Source organism: Panthera pardus, unplaced genomic scaffold (genome assembly GCF_024362965.1).
Source record: "Panthera pardus isolate Hobbes unplaced genomic scaffold, ASM2436296v1 HiC_scaffold_12, whole genome shotgun sequence".
NCBI classification, from domain to species: Eukaryota; Metazoa; Chordata; class Mammalia; order Carnivora; family Felidae; genus Panthera; species Panthera pardus.
In genome coordinates, this window is record NW_026526677.1 from 53,087,269 (window position 1) to 53,112,908 (window position 25,640).

Consider the following 25,640-nt stretch of genomic DNA (forward strand, 5'->3'; position numbering starts at 1 on the left):
AAATTTTTAGCTGACAGCAACAATGGGCTAGGTAATACAGTAATGTTGACATACATTTATAGTGAAAGCTTATTATATTAATCAAAAACATATATTGAGAAGGTGCTTGACATTGTACCATGTGCTAACTTTGCAACTATAAAAATTTTACAGTCTTTTTCAAGGCAAAGTTCAAATCTAGATGTGGAGAGAGTCATGTAAAGATATTTACACAGGTTTTGAAGGTCATTTTAAAGACATGTCTCAGTTTCTAGTCAGTGCAGATGAGTTTTTATCTCTATCTTGTGAAAGTAAGAGACCTGCTTGGGGTGCCTGGGTGGCTCAGTCGGTTAAGCAACCAACTCTTAATGGTGGCTCAGGTTCTGATCTCATGCTAGTGAGATTGAGCCCCATGTCAGGCTCGCACTGGCAGCATTGAGCCTGTGTGGGATTCTCTCTCTCTCCCTCTTTCTCTCCTGCTCGTGTTCTCTCTCTCTCTCTCTTTATTTCAAAGTAAATAAATAAATTTAAAAGAAGGAGACCTGCTTACCCCCAGATTTTTTCTAATTAATGAACCCAAACCTTTAACAGGAACACAAACCAAATAAATATTAATGAAAAAAAAACTTGCCTGAAGAGAAGAAGATATGTTTTATTTTACACTTCGATAGAAAATAGCTATATCATATCAGATATACATTATTTTCAAGCTTCAGAAATTTATTTTACTGAGTGACATTTTTTAAAAACTTTATTTATTTATTTTGAAATCAAGAATCCAAGGCTTAACTGCCTGAGCCACACAGGCACTCCTTACTGAGCAACATTTACATTATTTCCTTATCCTGTATCAAGGGTTCCAGTGTACAAACAGACATTTTTTTTTGGTATTCACTACCCTAAGGTTCCTAGCAAGCTAAAACATACTACATTGCTAATAGTAACTTATCATTTGGATGTACATCATGCTGAACTTTACATTTGCAGTCTATCTCTCTTGCTGAAGTTAGACACAATTCTACAGCTCCATGTGTGTTAGACAAGATATAGAGGTAGACAGACCTGAAACTTCTCCAGGTGGCTCCATGAGGTTCAGTGAATCTTGTAGGTATAGTCCTACAACTCTCAAAGTTCTTCCATACTACTAATATCTTCTGGAGCAGCTGCAAATCTAACACATCATGATGAGCTGGGTATTATGCTAATTGTGATATAAATTATAAGTCAATGGCTGTTAAATTTAAAGTGAAGAAAATGTACTTGCTCAGTCAAAAGTATTCATTTATAATTTACAGTGTACATCTTACATTATATTAAATGTTATTGATACAGAGATGAATAAGTCATTAATCTTTTCACGGAATGTTTGGTCCAGAGGTCCAGACAGTTGTACAACTGGCACATATGCTGTAATATGAACTGCTGTGTTGTGAAAATTAAGAAGTTTCTTAGATAATCAAATGAAAGATCTTTTGACTTGATCTAGGGCAAGACTGTGCATATCATTTAACTAGTTGATTAACAAAAATAATTAAATATCCCTTAATTAACAGATTACACTAACAGATTACCCCTAATTCCTGCTAGTATTAGTGACTTTCAATACATTTTAAAGTCAAGATTTGTGATATTAACAAAGGATTGACTGAAGGACATCTGATTTCTTATATTCATTTATATATCCACAATTTAACACTTAAATGAAAAAGAATACGAGAGAACTTTATACCAGGATTGCAGTGAGGTCAACATTGTGCCCTTATGAAATTGCATTTACTGAAACTTCTTTTCTTGTTATTTCCTTAGTCCTATGAGGTACACTATATGAAACAACAAACAGGAAAAATCCATTATTTTTGTTATAGAGATGCTATTGGGAGTTCCATAAGTTATAAAAGTGCTTATATTGATTAGAACTCATGCAAAATATCACCTCTCCCATCTCAATGTCAGGAATGTTGAGCCCATCCAGAACAACTTGTTTTGATTAAGCTTTTGTGAAACTTATAATTTAGAACTTTCTTTTTGTAGCCAAAATGATTGAAGGAAAATTTAAATCCCAATTGTAGCAATTTTTAAGCAACATGATATAAATTTCTTTCTTTTTCTTTTGATTTTATAGTTTTAAGTTTTTATTTAAATTCCAGTTATCTAACATATAGTGTAGTATGAGTTTCAGAAGTAGAATTTAGTGACTCATCACTTACATATAACACAAAGTGCTCCTTACAAGTGCCCTCCTTAATACCTTTCACCCATTAAACCCACCACCCTTTTCCCCTCCGGCAACCCTCAGTTTGTTCTCCACAGCTAAGAGTCTGTTTTATGGTTTGCTTCTCTCTTTTTTCCCCCATTGTTCATCTGTCTCATTTCTTAAATTTCTTAAATTTCACATTTGGGTGAAAGCATAACTATAAATTTCTGTTTGTGAATTTTGTAATTAGATTATATTTTCTTATTCATATTTTGCTTATGCCATATTTCCACCAATTCTTATCTTTTTCCTATTTTATCACCAGCATTTTTGCAATCTATGTCAGTTCAACAGTTAAATGGGTGGTGAGGTAAATATATAAACAATAAACAGCAAGTGAAAAAACAGATTTCAGTTGCCTCTAAGATGACTTAGAGAGATCCCCAAATAAGATTGGACTGAATAACAGGATGGCTTTAAGTGGATGAAGCCCCCCTGAAAAAAAAAAGTGAGTAGCCTGGTATAGAAGAATAAAAGGCTTAAAAACAAAAAAAAAATTATCTCAAACATGACCATGGTCTTTTGGTTATGATCATTGAGAAAAATTTTTAAGGGTAGTGTAACCATGGCATCGGCAATATTAGAAACAGTCCTGATACTTTTTCATTCATAATGTTTGTTATACATTTTATAAGCAGTGAAATTATGAGAGTGTATCTACACCTCAATGTAAATTACATTAAATGTTTTTTTCATTTTGCTTCTTCAGTGCCTACTGTCCCCTGTAACATTCCTCCTCATTCTGGAAACTGCTCTTTCAACAATTTATCAACATGGAACCCATGAAAATCATGTTACAAATCCACAAACCCCAAAGTAGTGTAGCAATTCTAGATGCCCTGAATTCAAAATAGGAAAATATGAAGATGCTTTAATTATATACAGTGTTAAAGTCTTGCCAAGTTACAAAGACCTGTATTAGTGTTGATACTCATATAAAGTTATTTTCTAGACACTTAGATTGCAGTATTTTAATAATCCATTAACAGTGTATTATTCTCATGATTTTTATTTCTTTTTTAAAATTGTTTCTTAATGTTTATTTATTTTTGAAAGACAGAACGTGAGCAAGTGAGGGGCAGAGAGAGGGAGACACAGAACCCAAAGCAGGCTCCAGGCTCTGAGCTGTCAGCACAGAGCTCGATGTGGGGCTCGAACCCACAAACTGTGAGATCATGACCTGAGCGAAGTTGGGCTCTCAACTGACTGAGGCACCCAGGCGCCCCTCATGATTTTTATTTCTTGTTACTTTGGTATCCAAGGACATTATTTAGTTTCTAACTGAGTGATGCATGAAGGGTATGGATCTTGGATAATGGTTAATTATTTCAGAAAGGATTTCCCAAAATAAATATGGACAGAATGCTTCCCTGGACATTTGCAATGGGAAAAAATATTCCAATTGATACTGAAATGTATTGAACGAATAAATATGATTAATTTGGACAATCAGTATTTTCTTCCTTGTGAATTGAGAAATGGAGAAAGACAGTTTTTTAAGTTTATTTATTTATTTTTATACAGAAAGAACAGGGAGGAGCAGAGAGAGACAGAGAGAGAGAGAATCACAAGCTGGGATTCCAACTTGGGGCTTGAACTCCTGAACTATGAGACGAACCATTAAATGAACCCTGAGATCATGACCCCAACAAAAATCAAGGGATATTTAACTGACTAAGCCACCCAGGCACACCGCTGGAGAAAGACATTCTTAAACAAGAAAAAAAGAGTGTGAAATATGCAAAGAAAAGATAAACCTCCTCAGAGAGGTCTGAGGAAGGTCAAGTAGTATATTTCACTTGTCTTTCCCTAGAATCCCTGGGAATGTAAGAATCAGAATGGTCCCCTTTTCCAGTAAGATGTTTGCTTGAAACCCAAACATTTCAAAACTAATTGTCACCTGGTTGTTTTTTAAGTTCATTTGTTACCACTAATTTGTTACATTAACTGAAAAACTGCCACAGTGCCCTTTTTCCATAGTACTTCTGTCATGCATAATGATAGGAAAAACATAAGGATAAATATTTGGGATTTTACCTAAGTGAGCCCCTTCTCCATGTTAGTTGCTTTTGATGTTCAACTTAAGAGCTTTATATAAGCCATGCCTGAGTTCCTTATTCTTGAGTGCATACACTATGGGGTTGAGGGCGGGAGGAATGACATTGTGTAGTACATTGAGGAGAACTGGGACAAGGGGAAGCGTGATTGCTGCACTATGGGTGATAGAAATGACAACAATGACTGTGTAAAAGAACAAAATGAGGATGAGGTGGGAAGTACAGGTACTTAGGGCTTTGGAAGCAGCTTCTGCTGAGTTCAGTTTCAGCACTGAGTGAAGTATCAAAACATACGATAAAAAAATCAAAGCCAGGTCACTCCCCATCAGTGTCCATGCCAGAAGTAGCTGGTAGATGCTGTTGATTGTCCTGTCATCACAGGATAAGCTAGTGACTCCAAGATTAGAGCACAGGCAGTGCTCAATTTGGTTCTGTGAGCAGTAGTGTCTCTGAGCAGCCAACACAGGCACTGGGATGGTAGCCAGGCTGTTTCTAAGTGCCATGAACACAGTTGCCTTGACCACAAAAGAATCAGTAACTATTGCTGGATAGCGTAGTGGTTTGCAAATGGCTATATATCTATCTATAGCCATGCAGACAAAGATACCTGACTCCATAACCACAAAACAATGTATGACATACATCTGAGCAAAACACTCAGGGAGACTGATGGCCTTGGCACTGAACCATAAGATGGCCAAAATCTTAGGCATGATGGTGGTAGCCAGTCCCATGTCTACAACAGCCAGGACACCTAGGAAAAAGTACATAGGCTGATGCAGTGTGGCCTCCTGATTGATGATGATCAGGATAAGGATGTTGGCAGTGAGAGCTAAGAGGTAGAGCAGAGCCAGGGGCAGGGAGAGCCAGTGCTGCCAGGTGTGAATGCCTGGGAATCCCATCAGAATGAACTCAGAGACCTGGAACTTAGAGATGTTGGAATGTGTGAGATCCTGGAACATCCTTCACTAAGGGAAAAGCATATACAAAGTTACAATTTTTAATATTCTCTCTGACAGTATTTTAAAAGATGTTACCCACCTTCATGTTTATGAAATGCAGGAGTCTTCATCTTCATTATTCTGATCCTGCCACTAACATTTATCGGACATTTATTTTTTTTTAACGTTTATTTATTTTTGAGACAGAGAGAGACAGAGCATGAACAGGGGAGGGGCAGAGAGAGAGGGAGACACAGAATCCGAAGCAGGCTCCAGGCTCTGAGCAGTCAGCCCAGAGCCCAACGTGGGGCTCGGACTCACGGACCGCGAGATCATGACCTGAGCTGAAGTCGGATGCTTAACCCACTGAGCCACCCAGGCGCCCCGATCGGACATTTCTAATGACACGAACCATGATAGCACATTCCATGTTTAACTCTCTTAATCATCACAAAATCTCCATAAGGCAGGTCACATTATTTCCACCTTTTTACAATTGAAGAATAAGGACATTGGAGTTACCAGAACCTTGGTCATTACCTTCCATCTTATAAGTTATGGAGACTGACAAGATGAAAGCAATCTTGTAACACAGCCTGGCCTCTTAAGCTTTATTTTGACAGAGTTGGTTATTTTAGGAACCAAAGGTATAGATTCAGAGTAGAGGTTTTTATGCAGAGAAACCTTTTGGTAACAGATTAGGTGAAAGAATATAAGAATTATCCGTTTTTAAAAGTTCAAGTACTCAAAAATTTGTGAAATAATCATGAATATTATAATGTCATTATAATATATGAGGTAATTTAGTATATCCATTTTTAAACAGGAAAAATGATATCTAAAAATGCAAACAAGCTGTCTAAAGCCAAGTTACTGTAAAAGAAATATACCTGGAAACTCAGTAGTTTGTGTCCACTTGATTCTGACTTTGAGTGACTTTCCCCTAGTGGGACATACTTTTGCATCTTAAAGCTGTCCAGCCAGTCACACTATAATGAATAAAGCAGATAGGAAAAAATAGAGTTTAAGATAAATGATTTGACAGAAGTGTTGCTATAATCAAATTATACTGTAACATTCTTATTTTAACCATTTATAATATTTTAATTAAAAACTGAAAGCAGATTTTCATTATCTGTTTTTACCAAAGATGTTCTATTTATTATTGTTTTCAGTGTTTCAAATATGAAGGGCATAATAAAACACAATAATTAATGTTAATGTAGACTGGTGGATATACTAATCTTAAACCATGTAATGACATGCCGTGTGCTTATAACATAGTGAAGAAAAATAACCTATGTATTTGTATTAATATACCTATTCTGCTTCATATCTATTGTTTTTATAACTTCTAAGGTTGAATCATATTTTTGCTAGCTTGCTTTATCTTTTAACTTTAGTTTGGGAACTATTCCTCAAATGTTATGCAACATTTGACTATTAAGTTACACTTAATACAGAAGAGCCTTTGAAGGCTTACTTGAGATTCCAGGTGATGAGTACATATCATCAGTTGGTATCTTTTCCTTTGAGAGCTCTTATAGGGACTACTGCTTCTTTGTAGACATTCTTAGTGATCAGTGTTATATGTCTTTTCTCAGGGACTCTGAATTTGTTCAGAAAATAACCCACCAACTTACTTCCTGCAGGAATATATGACTGGTTGCTAGTTTGGAGTTGAGTAGTAGATGAACACTGGGTTTCTCACATTTAGTGTGAATATTGAATTCTACCCTCTCATTTTTTATGATGCTTCATCCTTGGCTTTCATTATATATATATATATATATATATATATATATATATATATATAGTGTTTGTTAAAATTTCTTCTAAAATAAACTTTCAGTCATCATAAGGGAATAGTTAATATTAAGGAGAGTGGATAGATTAAAAATATCAATTTTTTTTTGGTTTGCCAAAAAATCATGTTATTACATGTTTAAAGTTCAAGTTAAAAAAACAAAACAAAACAAAATCTTTCCAGGGAAACTAGAACCAGAATTTGGAGGTGCTGTCCCCTGACCCCTTGCCAAACCCCACTCCATTAACTTAGTTTTATGCAATCATATTCCCCAACAAGATTTGCATCTGTGCCTTGGAGATTAGTTTTTACACCTACATTTCTCTTTTATCTTTATTCTCATGGAAGAATGAAAGATTAGATGCTTCAAAAAGCAACATTTTTTGGAAGTAGCAAAGCAGCACAAAGCAAACTAATTAATAAGAATGCTCCTTGAAGATGGTTCTGGTGTCATCACAGATCAGGCAAAACTAGAGGGAAAGGGCAACTAAGCCAACTTCTCGTGGAGATCAGGAAAGTTTTCAAAGAGGAAAAGACAAATGCTCTTAGACCTGAAACATGATTAGGATTCTGCCAGGTCAGCTATCTGTTATAATGCTGTTTGCTCTTTCCTACTCAGCTCACACTGGTAATTTGGCGTTTGATTTGGCACCCCTCCAATCTATTTTGTGTCCTCCCGCCACCGAATCCAGCTGCAATCATCACCTTCTTCAGAAGAACAACTATTTCTCGGAAAGGAGAGAGACCCACCCCTTAAATGTTCTTAATATCAAATAATTGGAAAAGTGGCAGGCTTTGTAGGTAAGGAGTATATCTCCTGATCTCTTTTTTCTATTCTAACATCATGGTATTGTAAAAGCCTACTGCGTTCTTGAATCAGCCCAGCCACAATTTAACCAAACCCTTAATATTTGTACATACTGTATTTACATTTGTATTTGCAGTGTCTAGCAAGGCACCATGCACATATTAGATATTACAGATGTTTTTGAGTAAATAAACAGATGAATGAAAATGATTTAAATTTCCTAATAGACTTTAAGAATTAGTATGCTGTTGTCCAAATATTATTCTTTGAAAAGCACAAAAGGAGCCACCAGAAGAAACAGAACTACTTCATACGAAAGAAACTTAAAATTGTAAAAAAATAAAAATCCTTTTTCATAAAATAGATTAAACAAAGGAAATCCCCAAAAAAAGCATAGAAAAAAATAAAGCAGAGAAAAAAACATGCATTTAGGATTGGGCAGTAAAGGTCAATTAAACTACACTATTAATTGGTCATATTACCTAGTGATTTTATATACACATATGCAATAAAAATATACATATATAATTTACATATGCATATATATATATATATATATATATATAAAGCAATACACAAATTATGCACAGATGTTTTGGGGAAACAAAGTACATACTAACACATCAAACACATAAAACAAAATTTGGCTGGAAATATTAATGTCACACAAAATAGAAAACAAAAGCATAAGTGGGATAAAAGTCATCTTTGAGAAATAATAGATGGCATACAATTAAAGTTGACTGTACCAAATTATTTAATCACCAAAGGTTTAATACATTTTTCCACACAGAAAATACTGACAATATCGTTTTCACTTTATTAGTACATGGTAGAAAATTTTTGTTTTTATTTTTTTAAGTTTATTTATGTATTTTGAGAGAGAGAGAGAGAGATTGAGAGAATGCAAGTGGCAAACGGGCAGACAAAGACAGAGAGAGGGAGAATCCCAAGCAGGCTTCAGACCACTAGTGCAGAGCCCGGCTGGGCTTGACCTCATGAACTGTGAGATCATGACCTGAGCCAAAGTCAGACACTTAACCGACTGAGCCATCCAGGTGCTCTGGGGTAAAAATTTTTTAAAAGAGGAATTCGCTTAAATATTTAACAACTTTTTGGTTGTTTTTCAATTTCCTGTTTGGCAACATTGGTGTACACTAGAAGCTAATCACTGAAAGACTAACAAAAGCCTTGTAATTTGTGTTAATGACAAAATAATAATATGAGTTTGCAGTGTAAGAATCTGGATTTTTTTCATACCAATATTGTCATCAAGTTTCTGTCCAGCTTATACATTTCTACTTAATGTTTGTATAACACATTATGTCTTTCACTTTTTTTTTGAAATTATCATTAAGGAATAGAAGTATTACAATTCATATATGGGTACAGATACATAATTACCTAATTACCTACCCATAAAAATAAGTGATTACTATGAAAATAAGATAGACTTAGAAATATATTATTGATAAATATTTCAATAGGGTGTACAAATTGTTAAAACTGTTGAAAAAATTGGATCATTCCTCATTTCTCCCTCTCAGTATTTTTAACCAGTCAGTTGTTGACATTATGTTTTCCTGCAGCTGAAGAAAGTAGAAAAATTGGGGAAAGCTAGATACCCATAAATTAAGAATAGGAAGTATGTCTGAGATCAATTTTGCTCCTTTCTAAAGAATATGTTTCCTATATGTGATATAAATATCCTAGTTATGTTCCTTGTGTTTCTCTTTGGTAGTTCTAGTGTTGGTTACTAAAACTGGTTTTATTTTTATGAGACATTTAGGTCCATCTTCGATACATTTGCAAACCTTTTGGTTAAAGATACCAGTTAACACCATGTAATATGGTATTAATGACAAATTATACCAGACTTTTTCCAAAACAAGATTAAATGATTTAAATATATTGTACTTTAATTTTTCTGCAAGAGAAACGGACTGATATCATGCTAAGGGTGGGTGGGCAGGGGTATTCAAGTAGTAACATTAACAAAGGAGTATTACCACTAGTAAAGCACAATTTTATATGGTCTCTTGTCTGTTCTCTTTTCCAAACCCTATAAAGAGTAAGGTTGTTTTCTCACTCTGTGTAATCTCATGTCACTGTGTCAATATGACAGTGAGTTCCTTCAAGTAGGTTTTGCTATCTAGAATGGAAGAAACACAGTCACAAATAAATCTCTCTAGAAATGAAGCAAGTAAATTAGAATCTCATTCTGAGACAATAGGAGGGCAGGTAAAAAGCAAGAGTATTTTGACCAGGACTGAAAACTATTCTCTAGTTATTCTATTTCTTCTTGTCATGAAGGTAATTCATATGGGACTTCTAGAACCAATAATTCCTATTTATTTAGGAAAATAGCATAGATATTCATAATCATGTTGCAAATTTACACTAAATTGCAATGTGAGAATTGAGGAAATAAAAATTGTCAAGAAAACCCAATATTTTACAACACCTCTGCCTTCACATGGGTGGATGCAATCAAACCTGTGTTTCTGAGAATATAATAATCAATTCATAGGCACTCAAAGCCTGTCTCTTCTTTATGAGAGCTTCCCTCCAGTTCAACTTAGAACTAAGAAGAACAGCAAAAATCCTATTACTAGTCCCACTTTTTATATTCTTTTAATACCTTACTTTCTGGACAGCAAAAACAATGAGCTGAATGCAATCTGGTCTAGATGTTGAGGGTATTGGTAAAAAAATTACAATTCTACAATATATGTATATGTACAGCTCTAAACCTCTAAATCCCTTGATATCTATGCTGTTGAACTGAATCCTTAAAGAAAAAAAAAAGGTGTGTTATATATCCCAAGGGGCTATTTTGCCATATTAGAGCATAGGTGCTGATATGAGACTCTAGTCAAACCTTATCTGAGGAGGAAAATGAATGGAAACTTTACCTTCTTGTCACCTATAAGATGATATATAAATAAGAGAGTAATTTTATGTGCATGTATTTATATCTGCTTGTGTAAGAGAATTATATATGGGGAAGATTGGAATAAACACAGCAGCATCTACTGAATGCTACCAATTTTAATATTGATTGAAGAGTTGTGTTTCTTTCTCTGTTGGACCAGTAGGATGCATTTGACAGTATTTACAATGTGTCAGAATGTTGTAATCACTCTCATACACGTTCATTCATATGTTTATTTGATTTAAAAAAAAAATAAGGTTGATGATGGATATTTTGGCATTGTAGAAATTCATCAAAAGTGTCAGTTAACTAGCTGATATATTAAGTTAGAAATATTTAGATGCCCAAATTTTGAGATAATAATGATGAAGGAGATAACTTGAACTCAAATTAAAAAGACTACAGGTAACTTCTTATGCATTTCTTAATAAACATTTGCTATATACATTTTTGAAAAAAATTAGACACTATCATTTTAAAATATAAATCTTGTAATTTTCAATTGACATTATATAATAAGCAACTCAAGATTATTCAGTAATATTATAATTAAATAAAAGTATTATCATACATAATTACATGCTTTGTTTATCCATTTTTCTATTCTTAGACATATATGTTCTTTATATTGCAGGATTGAAACAATAAGCACATGTGTAGAGAACACTTTTGACAGTTTTATTTTATTTTATTTTATTTTTTATTGGGTAAAATCCACATACCATAAAATTAACCATTTTACCATTTGAAATGTAAATTAAATGGCTCTGAAACCATCAGCACTGTATAATTCCAGAACATTTCATTACCTCAGAAGAAAACTCAATAAACGTTAATTGTCCTGTCTCTCCTACCCTGGGAAATAACCAATTTGCTTTCTAATTCAGTAGACTTACCTGTTCTGAACACTTCATATAAATGGAATCATACAAGATGTAGTCTTTTGTGTCTGGCTTTTTCACTTAGAATGTTTTCAAAGTTAATATCTATAACACCATGTATCAGTACTTTATACTAATAGATGATTAATTTTCTTGTGTGACTACATCTAATTATCTTTTTCCATTTAAAAGCTGATTGACATTTGGGTTATTCCCATTTTTTTGGCAAATAATGCTACTAGGAACATTCATGTACAAACTTTTATAGTAATACCTATTTTTAAGTAGTCTGGGTATATACTTAGGAGTTGCATTGTTGAATTATATAGTAAGTGTACTCAACTTTTTGTCTATTTTCCTGAGCTGTTTGCCACATCTCTTGCATGATTTTACATTCCCACCAGCAATACACAATGATTCCACTGTAGCCACAAAATCCAACACTTGCTTACTTGATTAAGAAAAAGAAATTACAGCCATTTGAAAGGATGTAGGATGTCGTATAATATCACTCATCATCAGGGAAATACAAATCATGGTTTTGAATTGAATTTGTCCAATGACTAATGATATTGAACATTTCTTTATGTGCTTGATGGCACTTACACATCTTTAAAAAAATGTCTACTCAAGTATTTTGTTCATTTAAAAATGTATAAGGCACATTTAAAAGCAAATAGACAAATGGCAGGAGTAAGTCCTATGTTTCAGTAAGCAAATAAATGTGCATGGATTAAACTCTCCAATTAAAAAGAAGAGAGTGGCAGTATCTGCTCTAACCACTTCCACTCAACACTGTCTAGAAATTGTAGCCAAGCAACTAGCATGGAAAATGAGATGAATATTCTACTTGTCCCTTCCTTGGATTCCTTGAGACAAGTGGCATCATTGTGTTATGATGAAGATCCTTCCTGACTTACAAGATTTGAAATATTAGTTTCACCCACTTTTTGGAAGCTTCATTTACAAAAGAGATTCCTTACACTAACTGAAGTAGCCACAATGCCCATGTACCCTACTTCTTCAACCACGTATAATGATTGGAAAATATAATGGATAAATATGTGGGAAAATTACCTAAGTGAGCCTCTTCCACGTTCGTTGCCTTTGATGTTCAGCTTCAGAAGCTTATACAAGCCCTCCCTGAGCTCCTTGTTCTTGAGTGCATATACCATGGGGTTGAGGGCAGGAGGAATGACATTGTGTAGTACATTGAGTAGAACTGGGACAAGGGGAAACGTCATTGTTGCATTATGGGTGATAGAAATGACAATGACAACTGTGTAGAAGAATAGGATTAGGATGAGGTGGGAAGTGCAGGTACTTAGGGCTTTGGAAGCAGCTTCTGCTGAGTTCAGCTTCAGCACTGAGTGAAGTATCAAAACATATGATAAAAAAATCAAAGCCACATCACTCCCCATCAGTGTCCATGCCAGAAGTAGCTGGTAGATGCTGTTGATTGTCCTGTCATCACAGGATAAGCTAGTGACTCCAAGATTAGAGCACAGGCAGTGCTCAATTTGGTTCTGTGAGCAGTAGTGTCTCTGAGCAGCCAACACAGGCACTGGGATGGTAGTTAAGGTATTTCGGAGGGCCATGAGCACAGTTGCTTTGACCACAAAATATTCAGTGATTATTGCTGGATAGTGTAGTGGTTTACAAATGGCTACATATCTATCTATAGCCATGCAGACAAAGATACCTGATTCCATGCCCACAAAACAATGTATGACATACATCTGAGCAAAACACTCAGGGAGACTGATGGCCTTGGCACTGAACCATAAGATGGCCAAAATCTTGGGCATGATGGTAGTAGCCAGTCCCATGTCTACCACAGCCAGGATCCCCAGGAAATGGTACATAGGTTGGTGCAGTGTGGCCTCCTGATTGATGATGATCAGGATAAGGATGTTGGCAGTGAGAGCTAAGAGGTAGAGCAGAGCCAGGGGCAGGGAGAGCCAGTGCTGCCAGGTGTGAATGCCTGGGAATCCCATCAGAATGAACTCAGAGACCTGGAACTTAGAGATGTTGGAATCTCCAGGATGCTGGAACATCCTTCCCTAAGAAGGAAAGTATTCAGGGTCATTATTCTTAATAACCTCTCTAATTATTTTTGAAAAGAAGGCACCGAGGTTTAAGTTTTAGAAATGGAGAAGTCTTCATCTTACTTATTCTGATACTGCCACTATCATTTATTGGAAATTTCTAGCAAAACAGTAAACATGGTAGTGCATTCTACATGTTGCCTCAGCCAATCATCCTAAAAGCTCCATAGGCAGGACACATTATTTACATCTTCTCATAATTGAAGAATTGCACATTAGAATTGTCAGGACTTTGGTCATTATCTTCTGTCTGGTAAATCATGGAACCTGGAGAAGAGGAAAGTGCTCTGATACTTTCTCTAGACACCTAACATACACAGGGAAAATAGAGATGTTTATGTGTTGAGACACTTAAGTCACAGATCAGAATATAGATTACTGAAGATAACTCTGTTTTGATTCAAGTACATGAGAATATTTTAAGTATTCATGAATACTATTTCATTTTATTTTTTTAACATTTATTTATTATTGAGTGACAGAGAGAGAAGGGAATGAGCATGGGAAGGCAGAGAAAGGAAGAGATACAGAATCCAAAGCAGGCTCCAGGCTCTGAGCTGTTAGCAGAGAGCCAGACGTGGTTCTTGAACTCATAAACCGTGAGATCATGACCTGACCTGAAGTCAGACACTCAACCAACTGAGCCGCCCAGGCGCCCCTGAATACTATTTAATTTTAATTAAAATGTGTGAAGTAAGTAAGTTACCCTTTTTTTTTAGTGAGGAAAGTGATGTCCAGAATTGTGAATGACCTGCTCAAATCAAAGTAATTATAACAGAGAGAAATATGTTTCAGGTATCTCAGTATTCTTTAAATCCAGTTGTTTCTGGTTTCCTCTCTTTAACACATTTTTTCTTCTTGGAGCTGTACAGCTACTCACACTATAATAATTAAAGTGAATCTTTAATGAAAATGAGTTTGAGATAAATGGATAAATGTTTTTAAAACAAATGAATAAATTATTACCACATATCTAAGCAAATTCTTATATTTAAGACTTTCTTTATTTTAATGTAAAAACTGAAACAAATTTTCATGAAGTAATTCTACCAAATACGTGTAATTTATTATTTATTTCCTTGCAATAATGGAAATTTTAAGGACTTAATAGAAACAGAATATTTTAAAAATAATCTGTTCAAAATTATAGTAGAGGATCAGTGTGGATTAGACTTGATGGATAAACTCACTGTAACTCATGTAAAAACTTTCCTTTACACTTATAGTGAAGAAAGGTAAATTAAAGGTGAAATTATATATACAAAGATATATATATACCTATGTATATATATTCTGCTTTATATCTGTTATTTTTATAACATATTACTTTCAATTTTTTTAATTTTTATAGCTTGCTCTTTTATCTTTAATTTTGGATCTATTTGTCAAATATCTTGCAATCTTTGAGCATGAATTCACAGTTAATAAAAAGTCTTTGAAGCTGATGTGAAACTCCAGGTGATGATTGAGTCTCAGCAATTGGTAGGATTTACTTTGGTCCTCCTGGGGACCTCTTTGCTCCATTGTTGACATCCTTAGTTATCAGTGTTTATAGGTCTTTACTCAGAGACTTTTTTTAGAAAAGAATCCACATGGTTAATTCCTGGAGGAATATGTGATGGACTTCCAGTGTTCTTGGACACTCTGGGCCTCACACTTAAATATGAATATTGAATTCAGCCCTTTCATTCCCCCTTGCCCACATCGCAGTGGATGCATCTGCATGTATAGTATACGTTAATGTTTCCTCCCAGAACGACCAGGCATCATAAGATGATAATTAATGTTGTGTTGCATAGTGGATGAATCAGAGATATCAAGGTGTTCTTTATGCACTTTTCCAACCTACATTTCTCTTTTACCTTTATTCTCATAGAAGAAAGAAAGATTAGATACCTCAAAAAGCAACACTTTTTGGAAGTAGCAAAGCAACATAAGGCAAACTAATAATAATGTTCCTTGAAGATGGTTCTGGTGTCATCACAGATCAGGCAAGACTAGAGGGAAAGGGCAACTAAGCTAACTTTTGGTGGAGATCAGGAAAGTTTTCAAAGAGGAAAAGACAAATGCTCTTAGACCTGAAACGTGATTAGGATTCTGCCAGGTCAGCTATCTGTTATAATGTTGTTTGCTCTTTCGTACTCAGCTCACGCTGGTAATTTTGGCATTTCATTTGGCACCCCTCCAATCTATTTTGTGTCCTCCCACCACCGAATCCAGCTGCATTCATCACCTTCTTCAGAAGAACAACTGTTTCTCAGAGAGAGAGACCCACCCCTTAAATGTTCTTAATATCAAATAATTGGAAAAGTGGCAGGCTTTGTAGGTGAAGAGTATATTTGCCAATGGATCAATCTCTTTTTTCTATTCTAACTTGATGGTATTGTAAAAACCTACTGATGTTCTTGTGTCAGTCAGTTTAACCAAACCATTTATACATTAAATACACATTATATTTATATTTATTTTTATTTTTATATTTGTATTTGCAGTGTCTAGCAAGACAATGTGCACGTGTTAGATATCAACAGGGGTTTGTGAGTGAATGAATGACTAATGTAAAAATAGCTCAAACTTCATAATAGACTTTGAGTATTCTTATAGGCAGTCAAAATACTATTTTTGGTAGAGTATAATTTTTTGGAGAAGAGTATAGGAAGCTGAACTATAATGTGTACTTCATAAATTTATAGAAAACCTAAATTTCAAAAAAAGTCCCCATTATGAAATAGATAAATCAGAAGAAACATAAAAAAGCAGAGAAATAATAAGGCAGCAAGAAAAACGAATGTTTTGGATTGAGAAATAAGGGTCAATTAAGTAACATATACTACATTTGGTTCACAACTCATAGTGATTTTATATACAAACTTATGCTATAAAAATATATGCATATATATAAATAAAAATATTTTTGAACAAGATGTGCAAAGCAAACCATACACAAAGTATGCACAAAGACTTTTGGTTAACAAAAGTCATACATACACACTAAATGCATACCCCAAAACTAGTCCAGAGATATTAATGTCAGACAAGAATGAGACCAAACAAGCAAGTTTTGGATCAAGATCACTTTTGAGAGACAAGATTACATGCTTGACACAGTTCTATTCTCTATGATTCTACGAAGTGTTTCATTTGCAGGTATGAAATGATTTTCCATTTACAAAATAATAGAAAACTCTGAAATAACATTTTTCACTTTATTAAGCCACAGTGGAAAATTCAAAAGTGGGGAATTCACTTAAATATATTGAAACTCATTAGCTAATCTTCAGTTTCTTGTATAGCAATCATCTGCCATTTCTTGTATAGATTTAAATTGCATTGAAGCTCATAATTGCAACACTAACAAAAGCCTTGTAATGTACAGTACAGATAGAATAATAACATGAGTTTACAGTATTAGCATCTTCCCTTACTCACCAATATTGTCATCATTTCTTTTTGTCAGTCTTGTAAATTTCTACTTAATGTTTGTATACATTATATTTTTCATATTTCATTTCAAAATTATTATTAAGAAACAAAACTATAATAATTCATATGTATATGTATTTATACTTATATATATATGTGTGTGTAACTAATTACTATGGAAATGCAATAGACTTTGAAATGCATCGACTGATGTAATTTGACCTGTGTCAAAGATGTTGAAAAAAATAGGATCATTTCTCATTTCTCCCTCTCAATACTTTTGAACTCTTGGTGTCAACTCTTGGCACCAGGTGTTCATGCAACAGGAGAATGTAGAATACCCATAGAGTGAGAACAGGAATTATGTCTCTTAGATTACATGTACTCCATTCTTAAGAACATATTTTTATATCTGAGATAAATATCCTTTTTATGTTCCTTGTGTTTCCTTTGGATAATTCTACTGTGATTACTATAACTGGTATTATTGTTATATGAGTCATTTAGGTTAATCTTCAATGCATTTTTAAAATCTCAGCTAAAGGGGCGCCTGGGTGGCTCAGTCGGTTAAGCATCGACTTCAGCTCAGGTCACAATCTCGCGGTCCCTGAGTCCGAGCCCCACTTCGGGTCTGGGCTGATGGCTCAGAGCCTGGAGCCTGCTTCTGATTCTGTGTCTCCCTCTCTCTCTGCCCCTCCCCCGTTCATGCTCTGTCTCTCTCTGTCTCAAAAATAAATAAAAACGGTAAAATAAAATAAAATAAAATAAAATCTCAGCTAAAGATCCGAATTAACTGAGTAATATAGCATTAACCACCAATTACATTAGAATTTTTCTAAAACAAATTTCAGTAATTTCAATACACTATAATTTAATTTTTCTCTAAGGAAAATGGACTCATATTATGCTATGGGTGGGCAAATATGTAGAAGTAGTAACATCAACACAGGAATATCACCACTTATAAAGTACAATTTTACATCATCTATTGTCTACTCTCTTTCCCAAACCCCATAAACAGGAAATTTGTTTCCTCACTAGACTGTCCTCAGGGTAACCTCATGCTCTTCTTTCAATATGACAGTGGGTTCCTCCAAGTAGGTTTTGTTGTATAAAATGGAAGATACACATCACAAATAAATCTCTCTAGAATTGTAGCAAGTTGGATTACCATTCTGAGAACAAGGAGAAGGCAGGTAAAGAGCAAGAGTGTTCTGACCATGACTGAGAACTATTCTCTAGCTCGCCACCATTTCCTCGTATCATATGGGGTGATTCATACCTAACTTCTGCTGAACAGGAACAGTGATTCCTATTTGGTTAGGAAGATAAAAGATATTCATAACATCATGGAAATTTAGTTGCACTGAATTGTAACCTGAGAATTGGGGAAATAAACATTTTTAAGAAAACCCAACCTTTGACAACATTTATGCCTTCAAATGGGTGGATGGAATCAAACCTGTAATTCTCAAATAGAAATCAATTCAATTCATATACTCTCAAAGACTCTCCCTAATTTATCTCAGTACTAACAAAAACAACAAGAATTTTGTCAGTTCCACTTTTGTGCTTTCTTTAATACCTTAGTTTCTGAACAGCAAAAACAGTGAGTAGAATGCAATCTGGTCCAGGTGTTCAGGGTATGGGTCAAAAACATTATGATTCTACCATATATGTACATTCACAGCCTGAAAACTCTAAATCCCTTGATATCTGTACCACTGAACTGAATCTTTAGAGAAATATATGTGTTATTTATCCCAAAGGAATATTGCACAACATTTGGAGATATAGGTTCTGGTATTGGAGTCAAGTAAGAGTGGAAGCTTTACATTTTCTTAAGTAAAATAAATCTTTAAATTGTTATTAATATCCATTTTACTTAAACATTGTGTAAATTAAGGTGTATAATATGATAATTTGGTACATTTATATGCCGTAATATGATGGTCAAGGTAGCAACAATTAGCACCTATATGATGTTACATAATTATTCTTTCTTTTCACTGGTATAACAAAGTTGTAGTCCCTTAGCCAGTTTGTTAATTTTAAATATTGTAAATCAAGGGGAGAGAAAAAAGTAACAACTTAGGTTGCCATGATTCTGACATTATGTAAGCTTTACATTCGTACTGTCTATAAGGTCATATACAAATAAAATAATAATTTTACATGCATATACCTATATCTCTGTACTTGTGTGAGAAAAGTATTGGGTGGGGGATGGAAATGAAGGTAATTTCAATAAATATTAGCAATTTTAATATTTATTGAGAATTTTGTTTCTTTCTGTGAAAGACGTTAGGACCACAGTTGAAAGCACTTAAAATGTTTCAGAAAGTTTGATATACTCTCGCATACATTCATGTCTTTTTTATTGGTTTATTTTCTTTTTTTCTAAGTGAGGCTGATGATAAATATTATGGCACTGTAGAATTTCATTCAAAGGTCAGGCTTATTATGCATACATATTAAGTAAGAATATTTAGACACCCAAATTTTGAGATAATAATGATGATGGTGATGATAGCAACATATCTGATTTTAGTTATTAATAATGTTAATTAGATAATAAGATTCATTCCTGTATATTTGTATTCATTGGAAAAAGAAAATTATTTTGGAGGAAGATAAATAGAACTCTCAAATTCCATAATTTAGGGGTAAATTTTGATTTCTCTTAATAAATATTTACTATACGTTTTGGAAAAAAGGTTTGGGTAATACAATATTAACATATAAGTTCTGCCATTTTCAATGGACATGTAATAAGCATTAACAGGATTATTCAGTAGTATTATGACTACATAAAAGTACATCACATGTACTTATACCATTCCTTTAACCATTTTCCCCTTTAATCATATTTAATTTTTTTATTTCACAAGCTATGTAACAACAAATATATATGGAGATAACACTTTTTGCACGGTTTTTGACTTTATAATTTTATTTTATTGAGGTAAAATTCACATATCATCTATTACCCATTTAAATCAATTAATGTGCATAATTAAGTGGCTTTTAGTACGTTTCCAATGCTGTGTTACCATCAGAAATACATAACTCCAGAAAGGATTCAGTCCCAAACAAACCAGAAAACAAAACAAAACAAAACCTTCATAATCATTAATCAGTACACCATTTTGACCCATCCTTCCAGTCCTGTGCAACAAATAATTTGCTTTCTAGTTCAATGGACTTACTTATTCTGGACATACCAAATAAATGGAATTTTGCATACATGTACAACTGGTAGCTTTTTGTGTCTGGCTTTTTTCACTCAGCACAGTGCTTACAAAGTTCAGCCATGTAACAGCATGGATGAGTACTTTATCCTATTTATGGATGAATAATAATGCCTTGTATGAATATGCCTCAACCTGTTTGTCTATTAGGATGCTGATAGACATTTCCATTCTTTCCTTTTTTTTGGCTAATATTGCTATTATGAGCATTTGTGTATAAGTTATTGTTATAATATTAGTTGTCATTCATTTGGGTATATACTTAGAGGTTGAACTGCTGAGTCATATGGTAATTGCGTTCAAATTCCTGAATAAATATCAAACTGCTTTCCACATCTCATGCATGATTTTATATTCTCACTAACAATGTATGAGGATTGTAATATTTACACAAAATCTCCAACACTGGCTAATTTAAAAAATTACAGCCATTTTAGGGGCACCTGGGTGGCTCAGTCACTTGAGCGTCCGACTTCAGCTCAGGTTATGATCTCAAGGTTGACGAGTTCGAGCCCCACATTGGGCTCTGTGCTGACAGCTCAGAGCCTGGAGCCTGCTTCGGATCTGTGTCTCCCCGTCTCTCGGCCCCTCCCCACTCATGCTCTGTCTCTCTCTCAAAAATAAACTTAAAAAAAATTACAGCCATTTTAGGGGACATATGGGGTCTATTGTGGTTTCATTTGAATTTGTCTAATGACAAACAAGATGAGCATGTCTTTATGTGCTTGATGGCAATCGCACATCTTCTTTAGAGAAATGTCTATTCAAGTACTTTTGTCCACTTAAAAATATATATGACACATTAGAAAGCAAAAGACAAATGGCAGTATCAGTATCAGTATCACTACTTACACCAATGCATGTCAATTAAACTCCAATTTAAAAAAGATTGGCAGATATCTGTTCTAACTACCTCAGTTACACATTGTCTAGAAGTTTAAGCTAGGGAAACCAGGTAAAAAAGTGAGATGCATATTCTATTCATCCCTCCCTTGGATTCCTTGAGATAATAAGCATCATTTTGTTCATCTGGAAATCATTCTTGACAACGAATGTTTCAAATGTAGTTACCACTTTATATTTTGAAGTTTCATTTTCACCAGATTTCTTATACTGAGTAGTTGCCAGATGATATGTTCCTTAGTTCTTTCTGCAATATGCAGTGTTTGAGAATATAATCGATGAATTAATATGAAAATTAAAAGTGAGCCTCATGGTCATGTTAGTTGCCCTTAGTGTTTAGCTTTAGAAACTTATGCAAGCCCTGTCTCAGCTCCTTATTCTTGAGTGCATACACCATGGGGTTGAGGGCAGGAGGAATGGTATTTTGAAGTACATTGAGAAGAACTGGGACAAGGGGAAGCGTGATTGCTTCACTATGGGTGATGGAAATGACAATGACAACTGTGTAGAAGAATAGGATTAGGATGAAGTGGGAAGTGCAGGTACTTAGGGCTTTGGAAGCAGCTTCTGGTGAGTTCAGCTTCAGCACTGAGTGAAGTATCAAAACATACGATAAAAAAATCAAAGCCATGTCACTCCCCATCAATGCCCATGCCAGAAATAGTTGGTAGATGCTGTTGATTGTCCTGTCATCACAGGATAAGCTAATGACTCCATGGTGAGAGCACAGGCAGTGCTCAATTTGGTTCTGTGAGCAGTAGTGTCTCTGAGCAGCCAACACAGGCACTGGGATGGTAGTTAAGGTATTTCGGAGGGCCATGAGCACAGTTGCTTTGACCACAAAAGATTCAGTGATTATTGCTGGATAGTGTAGTGGTTTACAAATGGCTACATATCTATCTATAGCCATACAGACAAAGATACCTGACTCCATGCCCATGAAGCAATGTATAGCATACATCTGCACAAAGCACTCAGGGAGACTGATGGCCTTAGCGTTGAACCATAAAATAGCCAAAATTTTGGGCATGATGTTGGTACCCAGACCCATGTCTACTACCGCCAGGACCCCTAGGAAATAGTACATAGGCTGATGCAGTGTGGCCTCCTGATTGATGATGATCAGGATAAGGATGTTGGCAGTGAGAGCTAAGAAGTAGAGCAGAGCCAGGGGCAGGGAGAGCCAGTGCTGCCAGGTGTGAATGCCTGGGAATCCCATCAGAATGAACTCAGAGACCTGGAACTTAGAGATGTTGGAATCTCCGGGATGCTGGAACATCCTTCCCTAAGAGGGAAAATATTCAGTCATTATTCTTTTATTTTAAATGTTTATGTGTTTTTGAAAGAGAGAGAGACAGAGACAAGGAGAGAGAGAGAGAGAGAGAGAGAGGACAATTGAGGAAGAGGCAGAGAAGGAAACACAGAATCCAAAACAAGCTTCAAACTCCAAGCTGTCAGCACAGAGCCCAAGGGAGGATCAAACCCATGAACCACTAGGTCATGACCTAAGCCAAGTCAGACATTTAACTGAGCCACCAGGGGCTCCAGGGTCATTATTTTTAATAACCTCTCTGATTACATTTGGAAAGAAGTTATCCATGTTTAAGATGTTGAAATTGAGGATTCTTCATTTTCATCATTCTGATCCTGCCATTTATATTTATGGACACTTCTAGCGAAATGAAAACTGTGATAGCACTTTCTATGTGTTAAGTCAGTTAATCATCCTAAAAGCTCCATAAGACAGAACATATTATTTACACCCTTCCAGAATTGAAGAACTGCACAGTAGAATTTTCAGGACCTTGGTCATTATCTTCTGTCTGGTAAATCATGGAGCCTGAATAAGAGAAAAGTGATCTGATACCACAAGCTGGCCTCTTCACTTTGATTTTGCTATGGGGTTACTTTCTTTACAGACTGTTTGACTCATCCTTCCAGCTCTGGGCAACTAATAATTTGCAGGTATAGAATGAGAGTACAGAATGAGAGTAGAGATGTTTAGGCATTGAGAGAGTACAGAATGAGAATAGAATGTTTAGGCATTAAGACATTTAGGTCATGGATCAGGTTATAGATTTTGAAAATTACTGCATTTACTCAGATACATGGGATTTTTTGAGGTATCCATGAATATTATTTAGTTTTAATGAAAATGCATGGAGTAAATTAGTATACCCAATTTTTTTGTGAAGAAACAAATTTCCAAAATTTCTAATTACTTACCCAAATCCAAGTAACTAGAACAGAGAGAAATGTGTTTCAGGAATCTCAGTGTTCTTTAAAACCAATTGATTCAAGTTTTGAGTAACTTTCTCCTATTTCTACATACTTTTCCTCTTGGAGCCAAGTAGATCCTCTCACTGTAATGAGTAATACATGTTTTTGAGAAAATGAGTTTGAGATAAGTGTTTTAAATCATATTACTGAATTACTGTATATCTAAACAATTCCTTAATTCAATAATTTCTTCATTAAGAGGTAAAAGTGAAACAGAATTTTATGATGTACTTCTACCAAATATAGGCTATTTATTATTATTTCCCTTAAAACTGGACATATTAAGAACTTAATATAAAAACAGAATATTTGGAAGATATTGTGGTTCAAATTATAGTATCTACAGAAGAGCAGTGTATAAATAGACATGACACATATATTCTTCCTCACCCAAGTAAACACATTCTATTATATATATATCATAATGAAGAGTTGTATATTAAGAATATATGTATTTATGTAAATATACCTATTCTGTTTTATATCTGTTATTTTCATAAGATATTACTTTCAATTTTTTAAATTTTTATAGCTTGCTCTTTTATCTTTAATTTTGGATCTATTTGTCAAATATCTTGCAATCTTTGAGCATGAATTCACAGTTAATAAAAAGTCTTTGAAGCTGATGTGAAACTCCAGGTGATGATTGAGTCTCAGCAATTGGTAGGATTTACTTTGGTCCTCTTGGGGACCTCTTTGCCCCATTGTTGACATCCTTAGTTATCAGTGTTTATAGGTCTTTACTCACTCTTTTTTTAGAGAAGAATCCACATGGTTAATTCCTGGAGGAATATGTGATGGACTTCCAGTGTTCTTGGACACTCTGGGCCTCACACTTAAATATGAATATTGAATTCAGCCCTTTCATTCCCCCTTGCCCACATCGCAGTGGATGCATCTGCATGTGTAGTACATGTTAATGTTTCCTCCCAGAATGACCAGGCATCATAAGATGATAATTAATGTTGTGTTGCATAGTGGATGAGTCAGAGATGTCAAGTTGTTCTTTATGCATTTTTCCAACCTACATTTCTCTTTTACCATAATTCGTATAGGAGAATGAAAGATTAGATACTTCAAAAAGCAACACTTTTTGGAAGTAGCAAAGCAACATAAGGCAAACTAATTAATAAGAATGCTCCTTGAATACTGTCCTGGTGTCATCACAGATCAGTCAAGACTAGAGGGATGATATGGTTTTCCACTCACAAATTAATAGAAGACTCTGAAGTAATATTTTCAATTTATTCATCCAAGGTGGAAAATGCAAAGTGGGGAATTCACTGGAATATGTTGCAACTCATTAGCTAATCCGCAATATCTTGCATAGCGGTATTAATGTGCATTTAAGCTAATAATTGCAAGACTCTCAAAAGCCTTATAATTTGTATTATAGATAAAGGATAGTAGGAGTTTGCAATATTAAAATTTGATTTCTTGCATACTAAAATTGTCATCAAGTCTCTTTGTGAGGGCTGTAAATTTCTCCTTAGTATTTATAGATAATTATATTTCATGTTTCTTTTAAAAATTATTGAGGTACAAATCTGCAACAACTTATATCCATGTATATATACTATGTATTTGCACACACATAACATTTGATTACTGCATATGTATGATAGATTTGAAATGTTTTATTTATTAGTATTTGATGAGTGTTACTAGTTGTCAAGATGTTGAAAATAGGATCATTCTTCATTTATTTCTCTGTTTTTTGAATAGTCAATTCTTGACTCAATGCAAGAAAAGAAAGTAGAAAATGAGCAAAAGCATACAAACCCATAAATTGAGTTTAAGAAATCTGTCTCTGATATTACTTGTGCTCCATTCTTAAGAATATATTTCTTCTATGAGATAAATATTTATTTTCCTTGTGTTTCCTTTTTATAGTTCTAGTGGTGATTACTCTAATGGTTTTAATATTACCTGAGAGATTTCCGTCCACCTTCAATACATTTGCCAAATTCTCAGTTAAAGCTCCAAGTTAATACCATATAATATAGCAATAAC

The 25,640-nt window shown here is 34.5% G+C and overlaps 3 protein-coding genes across 3 annotated transcripts; all 3 read right to left on the reverse strand.

The window, feature by feature from the left end:
* Positions 1 to 4,292: 4,292 nt before the first annotated feature.
* Positions 4,293 to 5,252, reverse strand: LOC109259974 (putative olfactory receptor 56B2). Its single transcript, XM_019437970.2, has one exon. It carries the CDS (start codon positions 5,250 to 5,252, stop codon positions 4,293 to 4,295), a length of 960 nt encoding a protein of 319 aa, XP_019293515.2.
* A 7,483-nt stretch (positions 5,253 to 12,735) lies between these two features.
* LOC109259975 (putative olfactory receptor 56B2) lies at positions 12,736 to 13,719 on the reverse strand. The gene has a single exon (XM_019437971.2). The coding sequence runs from the start codon at positions 13,717 to 13,719 to the stop codon at positions 12,736 to 12,738; it is 984 nt and encodes a 327-aa protein (XP_019293516.2).
* Positions 13,720 to 21,666: 7,947 nt separating this feature from the next.
* LOC109260038 (putative olfactory receptor 56B2) lies at positions 21,667 to 22,626 on the reverse strand. Its single transcript, XM_019438025.2, has one exon. It carries the CDS (start codon positions 22,624 to 22,626, stop codon positions 21,667 to 21,669), a length of 960 nt encoding a protein of 319 aa, XP_019293570.2.
* Positions 22,627 to 25,640: the final 3,014 nt, after the last annotated feature.